The sequence below is a fragment of the Mus caroli genome, chromosome 10 (genome assembly GCF_900094665.2).
Source record: "Mus caroli chromosome 10, CAROLI_EIJ_v1.1, whole genome shotgun sequence".
In the NCBI taxonomy this organism is placed as follows: Eukaryota; Metazoa; Chordata; class Mammalia; order Rodentia; family Muridae; genus Mus; species Mus caroli.
This window is the reverse complement of record NC_034579.1, coordinates 65,065,862-65,086,683: the sequence shown is the minus strand read 5'-3', so window position 1 is coordinate 65,086,683 and position 20,822 is coordinate 65,065,862. Positions and strand designations below refer to the sequence as shown.

The 20,822-nt window shown below is 45.5% G+C and overlaps 1 protein-coding gene across 5 annotated transcripts in view; it reads left to right on the top strand.

The window, feature by feature from the left end:
* The window catches only part of Bicc1 (BicC family RNA binding protein 1), a 219,437-nt gene that overhangs the window by 178,018 nt on the left and 20,597 nt on the right, over positions 1-20,822 (top strand). For 4 of the 5 annotated variants that reach the window (XM_029482954.1, XM_029482953.1, XM_029482955.1 and 1 more), the window contains 12 exons: positions 3,155-3,234; positions 5,557-5,715; positions 6,771-6,824; positions 7,280-7,474; positions 8,123-8,374; positions 11,012-11,143; positions 14,443-14,629; positions 16,433-16,594; positions 17,339-17,535; positions 17,661-17,793; positions 18,594-18,750; positions 20,406-20,571. In XM_029482954.1, coding sequence (XP_029338814.1) covers positions 3,155-3,234; positions 5,557-5,715; positions 6,771-6,824; positions 7,280-7,474; positions 8,123-8,374; positions 11,012-11,143; positions 14,443-14,629; positions 16,433-16,594; positions 17,339-17,535; positions 17,661-17,793; positions 18,594-18,750; positions 20,406-20,571 — 1,874 coding nt within the window. The remainder of the gene's footprint in view (positions 1-3,154; positions 3,235-5,556; positions 5,716-6,770; positions 6,825-7,279; positions 7,475-8,122; positions 8,375-11,011; positions 11,144-14,442; positions 14,630-16,432; positions 16,595-17,338; positions 17,536-17,660; positions 17,794-18,593; positions 18,751-20,405; positions 20,572-20,822) is intronic. The other variant, XM_021173984.2, reaches the window with a different exon arrangement.

Genomic DNA, 20,822 nt, shown 5'->3' with positions numbered 1-20,822 from the left:
TTGCTTGGTTTATAACATCCCTAGTCTGTACCCATAGTGCCACTGAACAGACTTGCAGCTCTCTGTCTTTTGATGCTTTCTGGCTGATGCCTAATTCATTTTGTGCTTATCAGTGGGGTCAATACAACGACTCACTGTCAAGTGTTTCTAGGGTGAATTGGAATGCAACATTTATCCCCTGTGATTTTACACGATCTTAAACTGAAATCTTCACCAGGCACTGGCTCTCAGGCATGGCAAGAAATGAACTGAGGTTCTGTTCAAACTAGAAGCAGGCAGCATGCAGCATGCACGTGTCTTCTAAGTAAAGGCAAGAGAGGACCCAAAGGGTGGGGGGAGATAGCGAGCATGTCCCTAGCCATCTTAGCCCCCTTACCCGATGTGGTAGTGTTTGTTTTCCTTTGTTTCTATTATGCTTGGCTAATCAAAGAGCCACTTCCCAACAAGAGCTGAACCTGAGGGTTGGGGTTAGCGGTTTGAAGGCATTGTACAGTCCCAGCTTCATTGAATAATTCACTTTCTGACCACTAGGTGGTGCTCATTCACTTCTAAATTTGCTGATGATGTGGTTTTGGTTTTTGGTTTTTGTTTTTGTTGGTTTTTTTGTTTTGTTTTGTTTTTCCTTTTGCTTATTGTTCTGTTGTTGGAAAGAAGGTTGATAACCAAATTATCCTTAAACTAAGCATGCCTGCACCTCTACAGGTGCAGGTGTATAAGAATTTTAGTGTGTATAAGAATGTTAGTGTTTATCCAGCCTGGGAAGTAATGGGTTTACAAGTTAACATACCTTGCACATGGAGCGCGGGTGTGTGTGTGTGTGTGTGTGTGTGTGTGTGTGTGTGTAAATAATACTGATCTATATTCTTCAGAATCATTTGTCACTTCTGTGAAACCAGATAAAAACGGGTTCATAGACTGTGGTGGGTGGGCATCGGTGTGCCTTGCTTTTGGGTTCCCTAAACTTAGAGCCTATGAAAAACAGTTTTGGAAAGTTTCGAGCAATCTTAAAGTCATTGCAAATGTCGGAGACAGGGCTAAAAAGATAATGGGATAAGGAGAGCCTCAGTCAGGAGTAGCCGGGGGAACAGGGCAGAGAAGGGCAGGGTGCCAGTGAAGGGGTGATTAAGTGGGGGTTCAGCCCATATTCCACATTCCAAAGCTGCAGGGTGTGGTCAGCTGTGGTGTCAGAGGAGCTGGGTAGTCTTTCCTTCCTTCCCTGGGCTCCCCCCTGGATTGACTGGTTGCACCTCAAAATAGGTGATGTGTTCAGCACGGACTTGACCTTGACCTGTGGGGTATGCTGGCAGTGGAGACATCCCGAAGTATGTAGTCCAGATATAATCCCTACTCGGTGACTCTGGGTCCTTAAACTGGGTAATTAATTCCTGCTTTGGAAGAACAAAAGGCTCAATGGTTGTGGACGGTACCTGGATGTTTACGGATCTCTCTCCTGTACTGGACAGAAAGGACTCAGGGAATTCATAGACCATGATCATGACCTATTGAGGATCATATCCGTTCCTTGACTTTATCACTAATACAAATGGACAAAGGACTCTCCACTTACCCCAGGATGGTCTTCATCTGCACCAGGCTGGACAGTAAGGTGTCAGAACTCCCAGACTACTCAATTCTAGGAACCCAGTGAAAGAGAAATGGAAACACATCCTCGTGGTTCTGTGTCCTTGATTTCTCCCGCTTGGGGGGTCCAGATGCCTGCCACTGCACACCAGGCTGGAAGGATGAAGCAGAGTCCAGATCGCACAGGATCCCGGTCCCCCTGAAGCGAGTGCCTTGGGGGTGGGGAGAGAGTGAGAAGGCCTTCTCCGATGATGATCGGCAATGAAACAGCTCTCTGAGACGATCTTATCCTGGGTATATACCTTTATTCAGGATGGGCTTGTACACAGAAACCTTTGGGCTGAACCAACCAATGGTTATCTAGTTGTGAGGTGAGAATATCTGGGTGTGGGGGGAGGTCATTGGCTGAAGGCTAAGGCACTGAGAGGCCTCATTAGCATGGGGAGGCATCCCAGAAATCTCAGGTGCAGGATCACATGACATTCCTCAGATGGGATCCAGAGCCCTCAGAGGAGAAGACGCCCCAGCTGACGAAAGAGTCTGCCCTTTTGCAGGGAGCTCAGGGCTGTCTGTTAACAACAGACTCAGACCTTAACAGCAAGGCAACACACCTTGACCTGAAGACTTGTGCAGGACCCTCCCTTTGCTGGAAGAGTTCGGCTGTGTCTGGCCCTCGCTCCAGTTCCTCTTAGTGAGCCTGATGGGCCTCTCCCCTACTGTAGCCGGCTCTCCAACCCTTACATCTTACATCCCACACTCCTTCATACGGTAATTAGGTATAACATGTAAAAGGCTTTGTGAAATGTTGTGTAGCCTCCTTGTGCATCACTCAGGCCTGTGTGTGCTGGAATCGTCTTTACCAACACATTCCCCAGACCTTGGTGCAGTGAAGGCGATCAGTAATCCCTCTTGAGTGACTGGACACTTCCCCATTTACAATCATGGTCAATAAAGAAATCACGCTGTGTATTAGTCACTCAAAATGAACTCTGGGTAAATATGGAATATTCCCAAGTGGACTTTGTTGTTCTGTGAACATTGGCCCATGAGGATGTTTTCTGTAATACGTCATCACGGTTTAAATTGTGGACAGAGTTGGAAGACATTGCACTATAGGGCCAGGTCTGAGTCTTGTAAAATCTACTTTTCTAGGGCAAGTTACTATTGTTGCTTTCTGCATTGGTTTTCTCTGTTTAAAAAAAAAAGTTCACAAAGCAATAGCTTGGATTAAACAAATTATTATCTTTAGAATGCCGCCAAGAATATAACGGGAACTCAATTCACAAGTAGAATTCATAAATACCTTATTTTATTTCGCAGTGGTGTGATTTGCTTATTTTGCACAGGTTGAAGGTAAATTGCTCATCCAATTTTCAGAAGAGGGAAAAAAATACCACTGATAAATGCGGATGCTGGTTACTTTCCTATGCTTGTGATTATAGTGATCGCATACACACAGCGCAGTAACTACAGGGTTTATTGTGGAATGTTTCATATTGCGGAATCGGTCTCAAAGCGGGCAGTTGAGGGAGGTGTGACGTCTCATGTAAGCCTTCCTTCTGGTTCTTTCCAGATCCCCACATCAAGGTTTCTGGGAAGAAAGAAGATGTGAAGGAAGCCAAAGAAATGATCATGTCTGTCTTAGACACAAAAGTAAGTGAACACTCCAAGCTGGTACCCAAGAATCGTGTGGAGAAGGGAGGACCAGGGAAAAGAAATGGGCAAAGTTTGAAAGGTGCATGGGAGTCTGCTGGGGGAGGGGGATAGCGGAAGTGCTTAGTGTGAATGGTTTCTATCACAGCAAGTAATTATGTATATGCACGCGTTTACACATGCAAGTGCACGCACATACACACACAATATACCATCTTCAGAAAGACACATTGGCCCTTGTTAGTGCTACATAAGTAACAATGATGACAGACATGAGCACATTTGCTTTTCTGAGGTCATAGGAGCCCTGTGGCCCTGTGTGAGTATCTGTGTGTGCTCACCTGAGTGTGCTCACCCAAGTGTGCTCACCCAAGTGTGCTCACCTGAGTGAGCTCACCCGAGTGTGCTCACCTGTGTGTGCTCACACCTGTGTGTGCTCACCTGAGTGTGCTCACCCAAGTGTGCTCACCTGCATGTGCTCACCTGAGTGAGCTCACCTGTGTGTGCTCACCTGAGTGAGCTCACCTGTGTGTGCTCACCTGTGTGTGCTCACCTGTGTGTGCTCACCTGTGTGTGCTCACCTGAGTGAGCTCACCTGTGTGTGCTCACCTGTGTGTGCTCACCTGTGTGTGCTCACCTGTGTGTGCTCACACCTGTGTGTGCTCACCTGTGTGTGCTCACCTGTGTGTGCTCACCCGAGTGTGCTCACCTGTGTGTGCTCACCTGTGTGTGCTCACCCGAGTGTGCTCACCTGTGTGTGCTCACCTGTGTGTGCTCACCCGAGTGTGCTCACCCGAGTGTGCTCACCCGAGTGTGCTCACCTGTGTGTGCTCACCTGAGTGTGCTCACCCAAGTGGGCTCACCTGCATGTGCTCACCTGAGTGAGCTCACCTGTGTGTGCTCACACCTGTGTGTGCTCACTTGCGGGTGCTCATGCTTGGCCTGTGTGTGCTCACACCTGTGTGTGCTCACTTGCATGTGCTCATGCTTGGCCTGGAATGAACGGGATGCTTGATCCAGTACAAGTACATATACAGAAGAATAATGACAGAAGCTGAATGCGTGTAAGCCTACACTCATTTGTGATGCTGTTTCTTTAAGCACACCAGAAGTCCTGGCTATATGCCAGGTGCTTAATATTGTACAGATAATAATTTGATTTATCCTCAAAAGGAAATCATCACAGAGATGCTAGATAATTTGGCCAACATCTCAAAGCTGGTAACTGGGGAGGTGGTTCAAATCCAGGCTGTGGCTCCCGCTTTTTATTTTTCTTTACTACTTAATATTTTATTGAAATATTTCTGATCTTGCCCTCTGGCCTTTTGTTTTTCTGGATTTATTTTTGTTCCTTTTTTTAATGTTTGAGAATTATTTACCTTGTAATTTTAAAGTAGTTTAGTTTTTTTTCCTCCCTAAAAAGGGGGATACTTTCTTGTATTTCAAGGATTAAAGTGAAAGAAGTTAAGCTTCAAAATAAAAATATTTTGGGGCACAAGTCAAAAACTGACGATTTCAGAAGGTTTTTAAATTTCTGATAGTTTTATATCTTGAGTCTTCCTGTTCAGGAATGCCATTAACAGCCTTGAACATCCCAAAAGTTTTACATCTGTCCTCGTAGCATTGGGTTAAACTCCTCAGAATTCAATGTTCAGATGCCAATTTGACTGCCACCTTTTTATTCCCCACCACTTGGGATTTTACACTTTCTTTAAGGTAACTGAGCCTCTGATTGGGGTTTGTTTATCCGTGCCTTCGTCTGCCAGGGTGGAAGTTCTTACAAGTTCTCCACTTCTCTTCCCATCAGCTGGAATAACGGGTGGCTGCGTAAGATTGGGCAGGTAGCCACGTAAGCGCTCCTGTGTGTAGGACTTCAGACAGCATGTGTTGTTGGCATGTATGATCTCAGTGGGGGCTTTACTTATAGTCCTGATTCCTCCTCCTCATAGATCCTCTGCCCAACATGGCATCTTTAGTCATGTGATCACACTTTCATCTGTCTTCAGGTATTTGAACCATTTCATGAATAATGCCTTTAAAAGAAAAGAAAAACCTGAATAATTTATCTACTATTGCAACTGACTGTACTCTTCTGCCAAAGTATTACAGTTAAAAAAAATTGTCACCACCTTCTGAAAAATTTATCATAAAATGAGATTTCGTCTTAATGAAGAAACGGATAGAAATTTGCTAGGTTGAGACAATCCTTTTGAGAAATCTGTAGTTTCCCATGGAGTGGTGGTCCGTTTCTGTTAATGCTGACGAAATGTAAGAGTGTTTGGTGGTGTTAACACATCGGGACATAACCCTGCTTCCGTGCAGAGCAACCGCGTCACATTGAAGATGGATGTCTCACACACGGAGCACTCCCATGTCATCGGCAAGGGTGGTAACAACATTAAAAAGGTCATGGAAGACACGGGCTGCCACATCCACTTCCCAGACTCCAACAGGAACAACCAGGCAGAGAAGAGTAACCAGGTGATTGGTCCCTTACACCCTTGAGTCTCAGTAGACAAATCCCTTCTGTGAGATGAGGGCAAAAAGCAACCAGAGGAATTCTAGATGGCAGATGTTGTAGGTGGAGGAGCCTGGAGTACTCTGCGGGACCAAGGATGAGCTGTAGGCTCTGGTTCTCTGCTTGATCTCTAAATCGTAGCTATCAAGGTAGTCCCAAGGGCCATTATGAAGAACTGAGAGAGTATATTAGGCTTGTCTTGCCCGGGAGTTTTGTCCAGTTGGTGGGTTCTAGCTACACAGTTGTAGAAGTGGCCCCTGAGGTCACCATCTCAGAGGATGCTTAGATACACTCCAGCTGCTTTGTATTGGCCATCACTGGCCCCCACACAAGCACTCCCAGTCCTTGAAGAGTGCATACTACCGCTGTGTTATTTAGATATGTTCTGTCTTCTTAGCTGCTCCCATGATGGGGTTCTGTCAGTCCTGAGGGTGATTCAGGGAAGTGTTTTTACGTTGGCGTGTATCTGTGGCTTAGGTTGAAAACCTTGATTAAAGACACAGGTGTTATTCAGAATACCTGGTGATCGCTGTGACAAGATGGTTCTGTCACCCAGCACAACACTAATGCTTTAGTTGGTGAGTCATGGTGAGGCCCAGGGATCTATGGAGAAAGCTGCAGAGGGGGTTTCTAAGGCTGTGATTATCTGCCTGTTGGTGTGGAGGATGAAGGTTTATGGCTACAGAGTCCGATATAGATAATATGTATCTCACAGACTGACTCAAAGAGACTTTAAACAAAAGGGGGAAATGCTGTGGATAGACATATTGACAAAGGGGTCAGAATGACTTCCTGGGAGCTACTGTCTGTGGCTAAGCCCAAGGATGGGGTAGATCAATGGCCAGATATTACTGGAAGAGGGTCTCATTAAAATCAAATTCAGGTTCAATGGGTTTGGCTGAGGCTTATTGGTCAGGAGGCCCCATGCTCAAGGGTTCAGCAGGAGGGGTGTGGCTCCCAGAAAGGCAGATAGATGTATGAGTGACAGAGTAATAAGCCTTGCTCTCTTATTTTGCAGGTGTCTATAGCAGGACAGCCAGCAGGAGTAGAATCAGCCCGAGCCAGGATTCGGGTAACTGCGCTAATCTTTGGGGATCGTTCGTGCATGCTCGCCATATTTACATAACGAGGGGGACAGAAATAGCATGGTTTGCCATTTGGTTACCAAGTCCCATTTCAGGAAGCAGGAGACAGTGGAGCGGGGTGCCTTTGGGAGCACTCTGGCCTCTGTCATCTGGGCTGTGGTGGAGGCATTTTCCATCAGTTCGTAGACCACAACAGTCTAGGTTTGCTTGTAAATGCTTCTCTGTTGGAAACATTGTGGAAACATTGTTACTTTTGCCTGGCTCAGGCAAAAGACTCCCTGCATTAGGAAATGTACTATGTACACACTATACTGAAGCTCTGGCCTCCCATGAAGGCAGTTCTTGTCTCAAAACCCATCTTTAGAAGAAAACAGATGAGCAACGTGCCTCTCTGCTGACGTCATGCTTCACGGTTGCTCACTGATGCTTTGGCCTCTCCTAGGAGCTGCTTCCTTTGGTGCTGATGTTTGAGTTACCGATTGCCGGGATTCTCCAGCCAGTCCCTGATCCCAACACCCCGTCCATTCAGCACATCTCACAAACCTACAGCGTTTCTGTGTCCTTTAAGCAGAGGTCTCGAATGTATGGTGCTACCGTCATAGTACGAGGTTCTCAGAATAACACTAATGCTGTGAAGGTTGGTAACTTCAAATGACCTCAAAACACACATCATGAAAGCTTGCATTTATGTATGTATGTATGTATGTATATATGTGTGGGTTCAGGGGGATCCTTACACTGACTTTACATTTACAGTTCTCTCAGGGCTGGAGAGATGGCTCAGTAGTTAAAAACACTGGCTGCTCTCCCAAAGGACCTGGGTTCAATTCCCAGCACCAACGTGGCAGCTCACAACTGTCTGTAATTCAAGTTCCTGGGGATCTGATACCCTCACACATATATACAAATAGGCAGAATATCAATGAACATTAAATAAATATTAATTAATTAAAAAATAAAAAAATATATATCATGGTTCTCTTTACCTTCCAGATCATAGATAGGCCTATGCCACCACCACCACACCCAGAACAAGTTTTATATTTATGGATATTAGACTAATTGGTTTCTAGCAATTTCCTTTGTGCTACTTCTGGGCTCAGAGAACATGCTGCTGATGTTTCCAGAGTTGTTGGAGGTACAATAGAAACGTTGCCTGTGTGGGGACAGTTGTGTTTGATGAGATTACAGTGCTCTCGCTCTCTCTCTCTCTCTCTCTCCCTCCCTCCCTCCCTCCCTCCCTCCCTCCCTCCCTCCCCCTCTCCACTCTGCTTTCCTCTGTCAGGAAGGGACAGCCATGCTGTTGGAACACCTCGCGGGAAGCTTGGCCTCCGCCATCCCCGTGAGCACACAACTGGACATAGCAGCCCAGCATCACCTCTTCATGATGGGCCGGAACGGGAGCAATGTCAAACACATCATGCAGAGGACAGGGGCGCAGATCCACTTTCCCGACCCCAGCAATCCACAGAAGAAATCCACTGTCTACCTCCAGGGCACCATCGAGTCTGTCTGCCTAGCAAGGCAGTATCTCATGGTAAGGCTGCTAGAGTCTACTTTGTGGTCTTCTTCTTTAGCTTCTTTGAATCCATCCTGTTCCCACTCTGATTCTGGGTACCCGCTATTTAAGAAAGCAATTTGGAATACCAGGCAAACAGGGAAATTTCCTGGTAAAAGGAAAAAATAAATAAACTTGAGAATAAGGGTTATTGTGTCGCTGTAGGCTATATTCTATTGTGTAGGGAAGCATTTTTATATTTTTCTTAACTTAGCCTAAAGACAGATGGGATTGCAGATGAATGCATTTTGTGGTGTGGCTAGAAGGTGGCTATGCTTGACAGGGGGTGCTGATATGCAGTTTGAACTGTAAACAGAAAACTAAAAAACACCATTTAAAGGTCGCCTTCAAAGGCTGAGAGGATGGCTCAGTTTCCACACAAGCCTGAAGACCTGAGTCTGGATCCCAAGCACTTCTGTAGGAAGGCAAGGGTGGAGATGCATGTCTGCCATCCCAGGGCTGGAGGGGCAGAGACAAGGGATTCCTGTAGGTTGCTGGTCAGTCAGGATAGCTAATCTGTGAGGTTCAGGTTCATGAAAAGAACCTGTTTGTTTTTTGTTTTTTGTTTTTTTTTTAAAAATCTTGGAGAAAAAAATAGTCAAGGAAACTGCCTGCTATTTACCTTTGGCTAGTCCACTTTATACCCACACATCTATAAAAACTTGTAGCCAGGAGTGGTGGCGCACGCCTTTAATCCCAGCACTTGGGAGGCAGAGGCAGGCGGATTTCTGAGTTTGAGGCCAGCCTGGTCTACAAAGTGAGTTCCAGGACAACCAGAGTGACACAGAGAAACCCTGTCTCAAAAAAAAAAAAAAAANAAAAAACAAAAAAAAAACCTTGACTCTTGGTGATCTAAAACATGTGTACAGTTAATGAATTTATTATGTAAATAAAATGGGTTTCATGCATTAATTTCGAATGCTATGAAAGACAAACATCTGTTGTGTCATCAGAAGCATCCTGATATAAGGCCCTTCTCTCCCTCACGTGCTTTTTTTTTGAAACCCCAGTGTGTGGGGATTGGTGCGAAGAGACAGCTGTATTGCTGGGTCGGTAGAGACTCTTATGAAAAACAGATTAGACTCTTTGGTTCCAGGCCCAGTCTTTAGTGACATTTGACTCAGTAGGCATCAGGCATGGTCTTCACTATTAACTTGGCAAACTCATTTAAACAAACAAACAAATAAACAAAATAACTGAGAAAGCCCAGATTTGTACTGTTGCGTCCATTCCTCTGACAGATCAAGCTTCTCATTAGTCAGGGCAGTGGGAGATTTAAAGATTCACTTTCTGTGGATAATTTTTTGTTTATCCACATTTATTTTACTGTATGGTCAATAATGCTTTAGTGGTGGGGCATATTTACATACAGAAACTGCCAAATTACTCATTGTAGTGCCTTCCTTTCCAAGGTGTTTAGGTGTTATTTTTAAGCTTAAAATGCTTGAAAAACTTCACAGACTCACATTCCTACTTTAACCGCACCTGCCAAAGGTATAGTTTTTTGAAAGGTACTATTACGCAATAATGAAAGAAGGGAGAAAGAAATTCAAAGGTTTTAACAACCTTTTTTTTTTATTATCCATACACAAAGAAGAGTCACTTTTATTCACGAGTGAAAAGGGCAATTTTTCATTTTGATCACAGTGTACCCAGCATTGTCCAATACATGTGAAGAAAGAAAGAAAAAAAAAAAACATCCAGTGACCAGGCTCACCAGATGGTTCAGTGGTTAAGAGCACTGACTGCTCTTCCAGAGGTCCTGAGTTCAATTCCCAGCAACCACATGGTGGCTCACGACCATCTGTAGTGGGATCTGATGCCCTCTTCTGGTGTGTCTGAAGACAGCTACAATGTACTCAGATATATAAGGTCAATAAATAAATCTTTAAAAATATCCAGCGACCAAGGACTTGAGCTGAACAGCATTCTATACCAGAGGAAGAGAAGCCACGTGGTTGTAGGCAGTGAAGGGCAAAGCAGAGATGAGAGCCAAAGGTAGCCACTGTAGTGACCCCTCCCCCCACCTCCCCAGAAAGGGTTGAGGGTTGGAACAGTGGTTCACTGCACATGCCTGAGCAGAAGGACTTACAACTTCAGCCAACTTGAAAGGAGAGCTCTGAGGGATTACAGACTCCACCTACAGGACATTGAGATTTGGGCCTGGCCTGGTGGAAGAGACAGATCCAGGGTGTGCAAATCTGTTGTAGGATAGGCCAGGCTGGGCCAAAGCAGAAGTTAGTAAACAGCAGTTGGGTTCTCCATTAGGATACAGTGGTGTGGCTCCCAGGAAATCACCAAGCAAGGACACATGACCTGAACCTCAGAGTGGTGAAGACTCTCAGTACTGGAACTGAAGTCAGACAGTGAAGGGTTTTTCTGTAGTAAAGAGTAGACTTAAAAAAAGAAAAGAGTCACACCAAACCCACAAGCTTAACAAATGCAGTTCCAGTCCCCCAGATAGTCTCCTGCCCCTCCCCTTGGTTGCACACCCTCCTTGTTGTGAAGAAGTGAATGGTATTTAGTTTAAATACTAGATCATGTGTTATTTGGAGAGATGCTCAGGTATCAGGTGCTGCAGTGACTAACCCCTGACACTTCTGCTGTCTTGTCTAGGGGTGTCTTCCTCTGGTGTTGATGTTTGATATGAAGGAAGACATTGAAGTGGACCCACAGGTCATCGCACAGCTGATGGAACAGCTGGATGTCTTTATCAGTATTAAACCAAAGCCCAAACAGCCAAGCAAGGTTGGTCTAGAGTTTGCACGAAGCATCTGGAATAGCCTTCCCTACCCACTCTGGTTGTTCATTTACAAGGGACTAATTTCTGATACATATATTTGGCTATAAGAGTTACATTTGTAACAGTGCCCTCCATTATCTGCCTCCATTTTCTTCATGGTTTTTGATTTTCGTGTTAAGTTAGTTTTTAGTAACATTGTTTTTCTATAAATACAGGAGAAAGAAAAGTCTATTTTTAACCAAGTCTGACTTGGTAATTTTGACAAGAGATCAACCAATCCAATTAATACACAGGCTAATGAAACAAACAGACTGTTCTAAAAGACAAACAAACCAAACCATGATGCTCAAATGGCTAGCGAACATAAAACTTTTCAGCCTCACTAGCCATCAAAGGAAAGCAAATATAAACTCCATGAAGATCCCGTGTCACCCCAGTCAGGGTGGCGGTCGGCCAGGTGCTCGTGAGGGGGTGGAGCAAAGGAAGTGCTCCCACACTGATGGTGGTGACCTAAACCAGCCAAGCTGTTAACAGAAGTCAATACTGAACTCTGCCAGAAAGCCAAAGCAGACCTACTGTGTGAACAAGACACACCACTTCTGAGTATTTCTTGGAAGGACTCTTAATTTGCAACCTGCTGACTACAGGCTAGTTGCTAGGGAGTAGCTAAGGAGACTTATATGGTATGTGTATGTATGTGTGCGCATGTTCAAATCAATTAGCAGAACTTCCTGTGCTGGCCTAGCTTAGCTGCTGCCTTTTCTGTCCTCTCCTTTTCTTTAATAAACCCCATGAGTAATGAAAGCTCTCAGCCGCCTTAGCACCTTCTCTGCCCGATGCTATCTGGTAAATTACATGGACAGTAAATGCGCAGTGGGAGGAGTCTGATCTGAAGTGCCCTGAGAAAGCGAGAAAGGAAGAATGTTTATGCATTAGTATTGTGAAGGCTGCTGCAGCCCCTTTAAAGCTGGGGACCCTGGGACCTCACCAGCGGTTGTCACTGACAGCCTTTGTGCTGCCTGCCGCTGTGCACGCTGAGCAGAGGTGAAATGAATCGAAGGCTCTCAGAGTAGAAAAACATGTTAGGTAGCAGTACTTACATTCTTATATTTGACAAATCACGAAGCATTGGTTGGTAGGGAGGCCTGGGGCGGGGGGCATCCCAAGTTCACCACTAGGAGAGAAAGCATGGCTATGAAAAAATCCAGGGGGTTAACAAAAGTCACATGCAAAATTGTCTGTGTTCCAGGTATTAAGTATGGCAATGTTATATTAATCCTCTTTTTTTTCTGAATGTTTAAAACTTAAAAGATTTATAGGCTGTAATTAAAATTTGAAGTTTGTGGGATGTTTTGAAGAACAGCTGAGTTTTTCCTAATGTTTTGTTGTTGTTGTTTATTAAATGCTGGATTTTAATTGCTTTATAAAGTCTAGTGAACGGAATTAGCAATGTGGAGAGCCGCTGCTTTAGTGCAGGGGAAGGTATCATTGAGTAAAGAATAAACCAGCAATCACCCTACTTGGTTTGGGCTGCTTTAACAGCGCCACAAAGCGGGCAGCCATGGATAAGGGAGTCTGTAGTCATGGACACCAGCGAGCACAAGATTCACCCTGGACCAGCTTTGGTGTCAGGGTAGGACCTGGGTCCACATTCACAGGTGCTACTCCACTCTCTCATAGAGAAAGGTGTGCTCTCTCTCTCTCTCTCTCTCTCTCTCTCTCTCTTCCTCTCTCTCTCTCCCTCCCTCCCTCTCTCTCTCCCTCTCCCTCCTTCCCTCCCTCCCTCCTTCCCCCACATCTCTTCTCTTCCCTAATTCTATTCAGTATTTTGTGTGTGCACATGTAAGTGTTTGTGTGTGTGCATGTGTGTTGATGCATATGTATGTATATGTGCAAGTACAGGTGTATATGGAGCTGTGCGTGCGTGTGTGTGCGCGTGTGTATCCATGTGGCCACAGAAGGATGTGCAGGTGGATTCTGAGGTAGGAAGTCCTGACTTACTAAGGTAGATAAACCTTACTTACTAAGGTAGATAAACCTGCCACACTTTACTAACATTTCTACACCATAGATGCCATCTTGTATACAGAATGCTTTATGTGTATCTGTTTTGCGTATGATTTCTACACAAGTAAATGTGGTATTTTCTGTCCACCTGGAGGAAACAACCACACTTATTTTATTTTCTAGAGAAAACTTTAAAGCGCCCCAAGACTGGGGGAGCAAGGTTGAGTGAGTTCAGAGATTAAGACCAGGCCATGGGATTTAGACATCATAAAGCCCTGTTTGACTAACATAATCACAACTGCCATCAGTTCAGGTTCAGAGAAGGGCTTGGCCAAACAAAGACAGAAATAAAAAGAATTCCAAGATCTCAGGAGAAAAACGAACCTATGTTGGGCTGGAAGAAATTGTGTTTTGATGGCTGGATTCTAACTACTACTACTACTACTACTACTACACACACATACACACACATACACATATACACACTTACATACACATATATACACACACATATACACACATAATATGTGTTTATATATGTATACATATGTATATATACACATGTATGTTTATGTATATACATATATCTGCTTAGAAATTTAGTATATAAAAGATATATAAATTATATAATTATATATGTATATACTATATACATATAGGAAGTAAGGAAAATTTATATATATACACAATTATTATTATGTGGTCTCCCTTTCCCCAACCTGCTTGAACCTGCTTGCTCAAGGGTGGAGCTACCTGCTCATTCGTCCTGCCACGCCTACTGCTGAGGGTTGGTGGTGCCTGGAGGTATGTCAGCTAACCATTAGACCGTGTATGTTAAAAAAAAAAAAGAAGCCAACTGTAACTATGCAATCTGTATGTGATGGTTTGATTTGGCTTCTGCAGGTAATGAGGTGGTGAGGAGGGATGCTTCAGTATGAAGCCCAGAGGCTGTGTAGTGGGGCAACTGGACTTTGACACCAAGAATTTGCTAAATTTCTAAGCATGCCTGGATAGGAATCCATACCTTAAAAGGTTAGGTAGGGATCGGGACCTGCATGCTGGCTGCCCACAGCATCATGCTCTCGATTGTTTGCAGACACACACACACACACACACACACACACACACACACACAGTAGGTGGGGACTCACCTACTTTCAGGGAGTGTCAGGAGCAGAGACTGATAGGGGGTGGTATCCAGCCTCCTGTGGCCACTCATTTACATTTTCATTACCCTTCGGTCATTGTATGCCTACCTCAGTGTCATCTTTTTTTCCCCCATTATGTGTTTTCATAGTCTGTGATTGTGAAAAGTGTTGAGCGAAATGCCTTAAATATGTATGAAGCAAGGAAGTGTCTCCTCGGACTTGAAAGCAGTGGGGTTTCCATAGCAACCAGTCTATCCCCAGCATCGTGCCCTGCCGGCCTGGCCTGTCCCAGCCTGGATATCTTAGCTTCGGCAGGCCTCGGACTCACTGGACTAGGTATAAAGTTTATTATTACCACTGGGGAACGGCTTATCGGGTTCCCTGCCCTTATCTGCCATTGTGCTGTGTCTAAATTCTATTTTCTTCTCTGAGCCCCAAAGCCCGGTGATGGTGATGAGCAACCGGGTCGGGACCTGATTCATCTGGCCTGAGTTTTTTATTTTGTTAGCCTCCGTGGTTTGGGGTTGTCTAGATTCCTCCTATGCCGGTGTAAAAAAATCGCAGCCTGCCTGCTCTTGTTCTCCGTGGCGCGTGTTTGTTCTGCTAAATTAAGAATGCCATCAAGATGGAGGGGAGCCGCTGACGGTGATGGATGTGATGGATGCGTTCTGTGCTCTCTTGCTTTGGCTGTACTGCCCTCCCTCCCTAGAGATAAAGATTATCCAGTTTGTTCCAAAAAGTAATTGCAAATCTGGAGGGCAGCTAGAGAAGGGGGAGGGGAGAGTCCCTGAACCCCCCCTCCCATCCCCCACCCTACGGCTAGGCCTGATAAACCCAAGGCCAGCCAAGCTTATACCACTCATGGAAAGTGTAGTGAGTCCTTGCTGATCCTGAAATAGTGCCCTCATCTAGAAGACCTTTCTTGTAGGCTGGCCAAGGTCTCTGTTAGCATTAGACCAGGCTTACCATTTTCTATCTCGTTTCCCAGATGCCTTCATGTAAAAAGAGACCCCAGTAGGTCACATACTTAGTAGGATGGGCTGTGTTAGAGCTCACTGGTAGGATGCACGCATGAGGACCTAGGTTCGATCCCCAACACTGAAAGACGTCATGTGTGTAAAACCTGTTTGGGCTCCAAACTGTCACACTCAGACACTACTATGCTGATGCAGTTCTTCCTCCACCAAAGCTGTCTCTTCCACACAGGCCTCAACAGCCATAGCAACACAGCAATGCTGTGGACCGGGACGTGCTGGTGGACTTACAACAGTTCTCAGCCTATGGGTCACAGGGGGTTGCACGACCCTTTTACAGGGGTTGCCTATCATATATCCTACATGGCAGTTACACCAAGATTCAGCATTAGGAACGGTGAGAGCTGCTGACTTAGAAGGAGCCCATTTTATTACGTTCTAGTTGAGAAAGTGGTTGGAGAAGCTGAGTTCCCTGAGTGGAGGAGAGGTTTCCTTGGCCACCCAGCCCCTATAACACTGACCCATGTGCACTTCAGAAAACATACAGAAATGAACATCTTCTTTTAGATGCCAAATTCCCAAAGGAGAATCTCCCTGGTTACAGCAGGCACTAGGTTACTTGAGAGGAGAGAGACTCTAAGCCAGCACAATCCCTGGGCAAGTTTTAGTCATTGGATTGGAGCCCACAGGAGTCAGTGTGTGTGTTCAGACCCGCATGCAACCATCTGGTCCAGCATTCTCTGAAAGAAGTATCAGCTAGCCAGTCTACCACAGGAAAGGCACTCCTAGGCGCTGCCGGGTGTGAATGCTTGGAAAGGGTTCTGTTGGGAAGCTGATAACAAGTGAGTCAGGGGAGAATTAAAAAAAACAAAACAAAAACAAACAAAAAAACCCAACAAAACAAGCTTCTGCTTGAGCTGAGGTTTGTCCATCCTAGGTTGTCAGCGGGCTTATGTCTAGGAGTTCTAAGTATGGCTGGCTGCTTGTGCTAGATTGGGCACACCTGTCTCCCCAGTCTTATGGCATCTATTGTCTATTTGAGGATGAGCAAATTCCATGGTTGGAGATGTGGAAAAGGCAAGATTTCCACAAGACAGTATGAGTGGCGGCCCTGTTTTTGAATCTTGAACTTAGGTGTATCTGACTTGGCTTTTATTCTTTACAGGTTTATTGGGGCCCACCACATTGTCGCTCAATACGTCAGCCACCCCAAACTCACTCCTGAATGCTCTCAACACTTCCGTCAGTCCTTTGCAAAGTTCAAGTTCTGGTACTCCAAGTCCTACACTGTGGGCACCCCCAATCGCTAACACTGCAAGCGCCACAGGTTAGTACCCCTTAAAGCACCAAGAAGTGAGAATTCATAGACACTGCCTTTTTTCTTTCTTTCAATAGAATTTACAAGGGATTCCCATTTCTTCAAGTGAAAAAAAAAATCACTGTTCTAAGACAGTGATTTCCTCTAGCCCTAAGGAAATTTACACTCCCCTGCTGTGTAAATTAGTTAAAATGAAGCTCAGCAAAGCCAAGAGCTTTTCAAGCCTCCAGGCTTCATCTGCACAGGTGATAAACAGATTAGGAAAGGCAGCAGGATGCTCAGCGAACAATGGCCAAAGCACAGTGAAGGTTACAAGTGAAGCCTGGGAGCCCAGCTTCTTGGAGGAGTTAGTTCAAAGTCACAGGCCCAGTCTCTCTGCTCTCCCCAGCTACGGGGGACGAACCTATTAGACACGGCTATCTCATTTTAACATTGTTTCGTGTAAAGAAAACATGTTCTGTATTTGTGTGTGTGTTGAGGTCAAAGGGCAACTTGCAGCCACTGAGTTCTTTCCAGTACATGGGTCCTGGGTATCAAACTCAGAGCATCAGACATAGAAGCAGGAGCCCTTACCCAGCCTGGAAGCTATCTCCTAAGCCTCTGCTATGGTTTCTATATTAATGTTCAATCTATTTACAGAGATGTCAAATTATTCTGAACTCACAGGGGGGAAAAAGTTTCTTATTGTTATTAAATGTAACAGTTGCTTCTAGGCTGTTCCCTCCTAACACCTGTCTTCCTGAATCATTCCAGGTTTCTCGACGATACCACACCTTATGCTTCCCTCTACTGCCCAGGCCACATTAACCAATATTTTGCTGTCTGGAGTGCCCACATACGGGCACACGGCTCCATCTCCCCCACCTGGCTTGACTCCTGTTGATGTTCACATCAATAGCATGCAGACAGAAGGCAAAAACATCTCTGCGTCTATAAATGGACATGTGCAGGTAACACCTTGTGAGATTCAGGGGGTGGAGGGTGGGGGAGGGGGGATGTTCTGTGCTTTTGGCAAATGAGAAGCTACTTGAAACCCATTTTCTCAGTTGTATTTTTATTTTATTTATGATTTCAGCCTGCAAACATGAAATACGGTCCGCTGTCTACTTCATCGCTTGGGGAAAAGGTGCTGAGTTCGAATCATGGTGATCCATCCATGCAGACAGCTGGGCCCGAACAGGCGTCTCCTAAATCAAACTCGGTGGAAGGTAAGGAGCTGGGACTTTCTGCCTCAGACTGGCTTGTAGCTTGGGTGAAGCCCCGCCCCCCAGCTCCCGGAGATCGCAGGGATTCTGAGTTGGTTTCTACTCATCCCTGCTGACTCTGCCTCCCTCAACCACGAAGAGTCAAGGTCTTGACTGAAATTCCAAAGAACACGGTGAATGAAGAACTGAAGGGCACTTTCCACAGATATACCACTGTTCCATTATTGTGTCACACCAGCGCAATGACTGTTTGCGTAGAAGTTAGTCCCTAGCACTGGGGAGGAAAGAAAGGACTACATTTGGGGTTGAGGATATAGCTTGCGGTAGACATATTTGTCTAGTGTGCCCAAAGCCCTGTGTAAACCTCTGTACTGGGAGAGGGAAAGGGGAAAACAAGGAGAGGGAATGGAAGCCAAGAAAACAACATACACACACACATATATGTGTGTGTGTATATATATATGTATATATATATGTGTATACACACACATTCGCACATATACACACACATATATGTATGTATATATGTATATATGTGTACACACACACACACACACACACACATCTCTTATTCCAAATAATCGTCAGGAAACACCAGGTCTTCCCTTGAGGTTGAGTTCTGGAGACAGCCTGAGCTTGCTGCTGTGTGCCGTTTTTGCGGCTGAGAACATTGTGAGGCCTCTGTAGAACTGGGTCTTGATGAGACAGACTTTTTGATTTTCTCTATGGCATCTCTAAGGTGATATTTACATTTGGCTCCTCTTTCCCCCAACGTCCCCCCGCCCCTCGCAACCCTGACCCAGGCTGCAATGATGCCTTTGTTGAAGTGGGCATGCCTCGAAGTCCCTCCCATTCCGGAAACGCTGGCGACTTGAAGCAGATGCTGGGTGCCTCCAAGGTCTCCTGTGCCAAGCGGCAGACGGTTGAGCTACTGCAGGGCACGAAGAACTCGCACCTCCAGTATGTATGCTTATCCCGCTGGCGGGGAATGATGGAGGGGGAGTTTGCTTTGAGCTCCTTGGCTAAGACCCTAACTCAAGTCAGGCTGGAGAGTATCATAGGCTTTGCAATCCCCCCTCACCATTATCTTTCAAAGACTCAAGGAATAACCTGTGTTCACCCTTGCCCATTTTTATAAGCGTCCCCCGACTTCATTGTTAGCATGTGTCCTTAAAAAAACCCTTTTTGCTCTGAAGCTTACACATTGTCTCTGTGATTCAGCAATGGGTAGGGGCTACTTTTAGCCTCTGGCTTTTGCGTTAGATGTTTTTTCCAGGCACAAATCCACCTTACCTGGTATTGAGGTGGATTCTTAAACTTTAGTTTCCTTCTCTCCAGTGCAGGCAGCTGCAGACTTGTAAACTTTTGGATCCACCCTTGAGTTTTATTAGCTAGAACTCCTCTGGGCATATCAGTTTCCACTGTGCTATCCTGAGATTGCCTTTATTTGTTTGTTTGTTTGTTTATTATTCTTATCCTCTTACAGAGTAAAGGGTTTCCTACCTGCCGACTACTCCATTTCCTCTTCTGTCTTCTTAGCTCCTCACCATCTCTAAGGACAGTCTTTATGCAAACATTGGCATGTATATATTTACTTCCTCCATCTCTTATTAAACCCCAGCTCTGCCTTACCTTTTTGTCCACTGATTCCCCCACAAGGTCATTCTTCAGTGTATGTTCCTGAAGTGATCTGCTTCCTGCTGCCTCTTGAATCCCTTAAAGCCTATGCCCGCCATTTTGGTTTCTCTGCCTTCTGAATCTTTTCCTTTTCTCTCACCTGGATGGAGCCCTGGCCTCCTGCTCTGTCTCCTTGCCCTTTCATCAATGTGGCCTGCCCTTTCTTTAGCTCTAATGATTCTCTTAGCTGGACCAGTCCTGCCTCACTGGGGCTGATTTGATCCTGGACCCCTTCCTTTGCATTCTGCTCCCTGGGTTGCTGCTCTCTGGGCCTTTGACCCTGGGAAATTTGAAAGGCTCCCTCATTTCCAGATGTCAACATGTGTCAGGCAAAACTTATTGCTCATGTCTTGTCTTCTGACATAGGAACAGGGGAGGTAATTGGTTATAATTGAACAAGTCAGCAAACCAGCCCCCCCCCATTTTTTTAACTTGAGGTGCATCTCCATACATCACAAGCTTGCTATTTTTCCTCTTAACCAGTGTCACATGCACCCTGTGCATGCAGTATCTGTCATCTGTCTACCTTCTGGCTTGTTCAGGCTGTGCTCCAATTTTGCATAACCCCTTGGTGTCTGGTTGATGTACCAACATCAGAAATCTTATCCATGTATCTATTCCTCGTGTACCACAAGCAGAATACCATGTGGACTGCCTATAATGTAGGTGCCTTCATACTGCTATGCAGTTTTAACCTATAGTTTGAGACCCAGAGTCACCCTAGAGCAGGAACCATGGATAAGGTCCTTCCTCATGTGTTTAGTAGGGAGACAGCAACACCTTTGTCTCAGTGTTGCCATGCTGTGGCATTGATCGGTGACTGAATGACATATGAAGGCAGGTGAGGCTGAAGCACACACAATGAACAGGCACAGAGGAACCATGCAGTCTTGTCAGCATGTGAGGTGGAGCAGTGAATTCCCAACTCTCTTTCACAGCAGCACTGACAGATTACTCTCAGACCCTGAACTGAGTGCCACAGAAAGTCCTCTTGCTGACAAGAAGGCCCCGGGGAGCGAACGTGCAGCTGAGAGGGCAGCAGCTGCCCAGCAGAACTCGGAGAGGGCCCGCCTAGCCTCGCAGCCAACATATGTCCACATGCAGGTAACGTAGGTGCAACAGCAGTCTTCCGAGGGCAGGCGCCGGGCTGGGTATGGAGGAAAAAGAGTGTTCAGCTTTGCAGAAGCTAGCCTGTCCCTCTGCTTCCTGGTCAGTGTGACACTCAAACAGATATGCAGGAGTTCAGATTGGGTTTTGCTGTGAGCGTTAAGAACGAAATGCAGGATTTAGATGAAGGAAAAGTGATTCTTCACACTAGTAAAAATGGCGATTTGTGTGGCTACATCTGAAGCAAA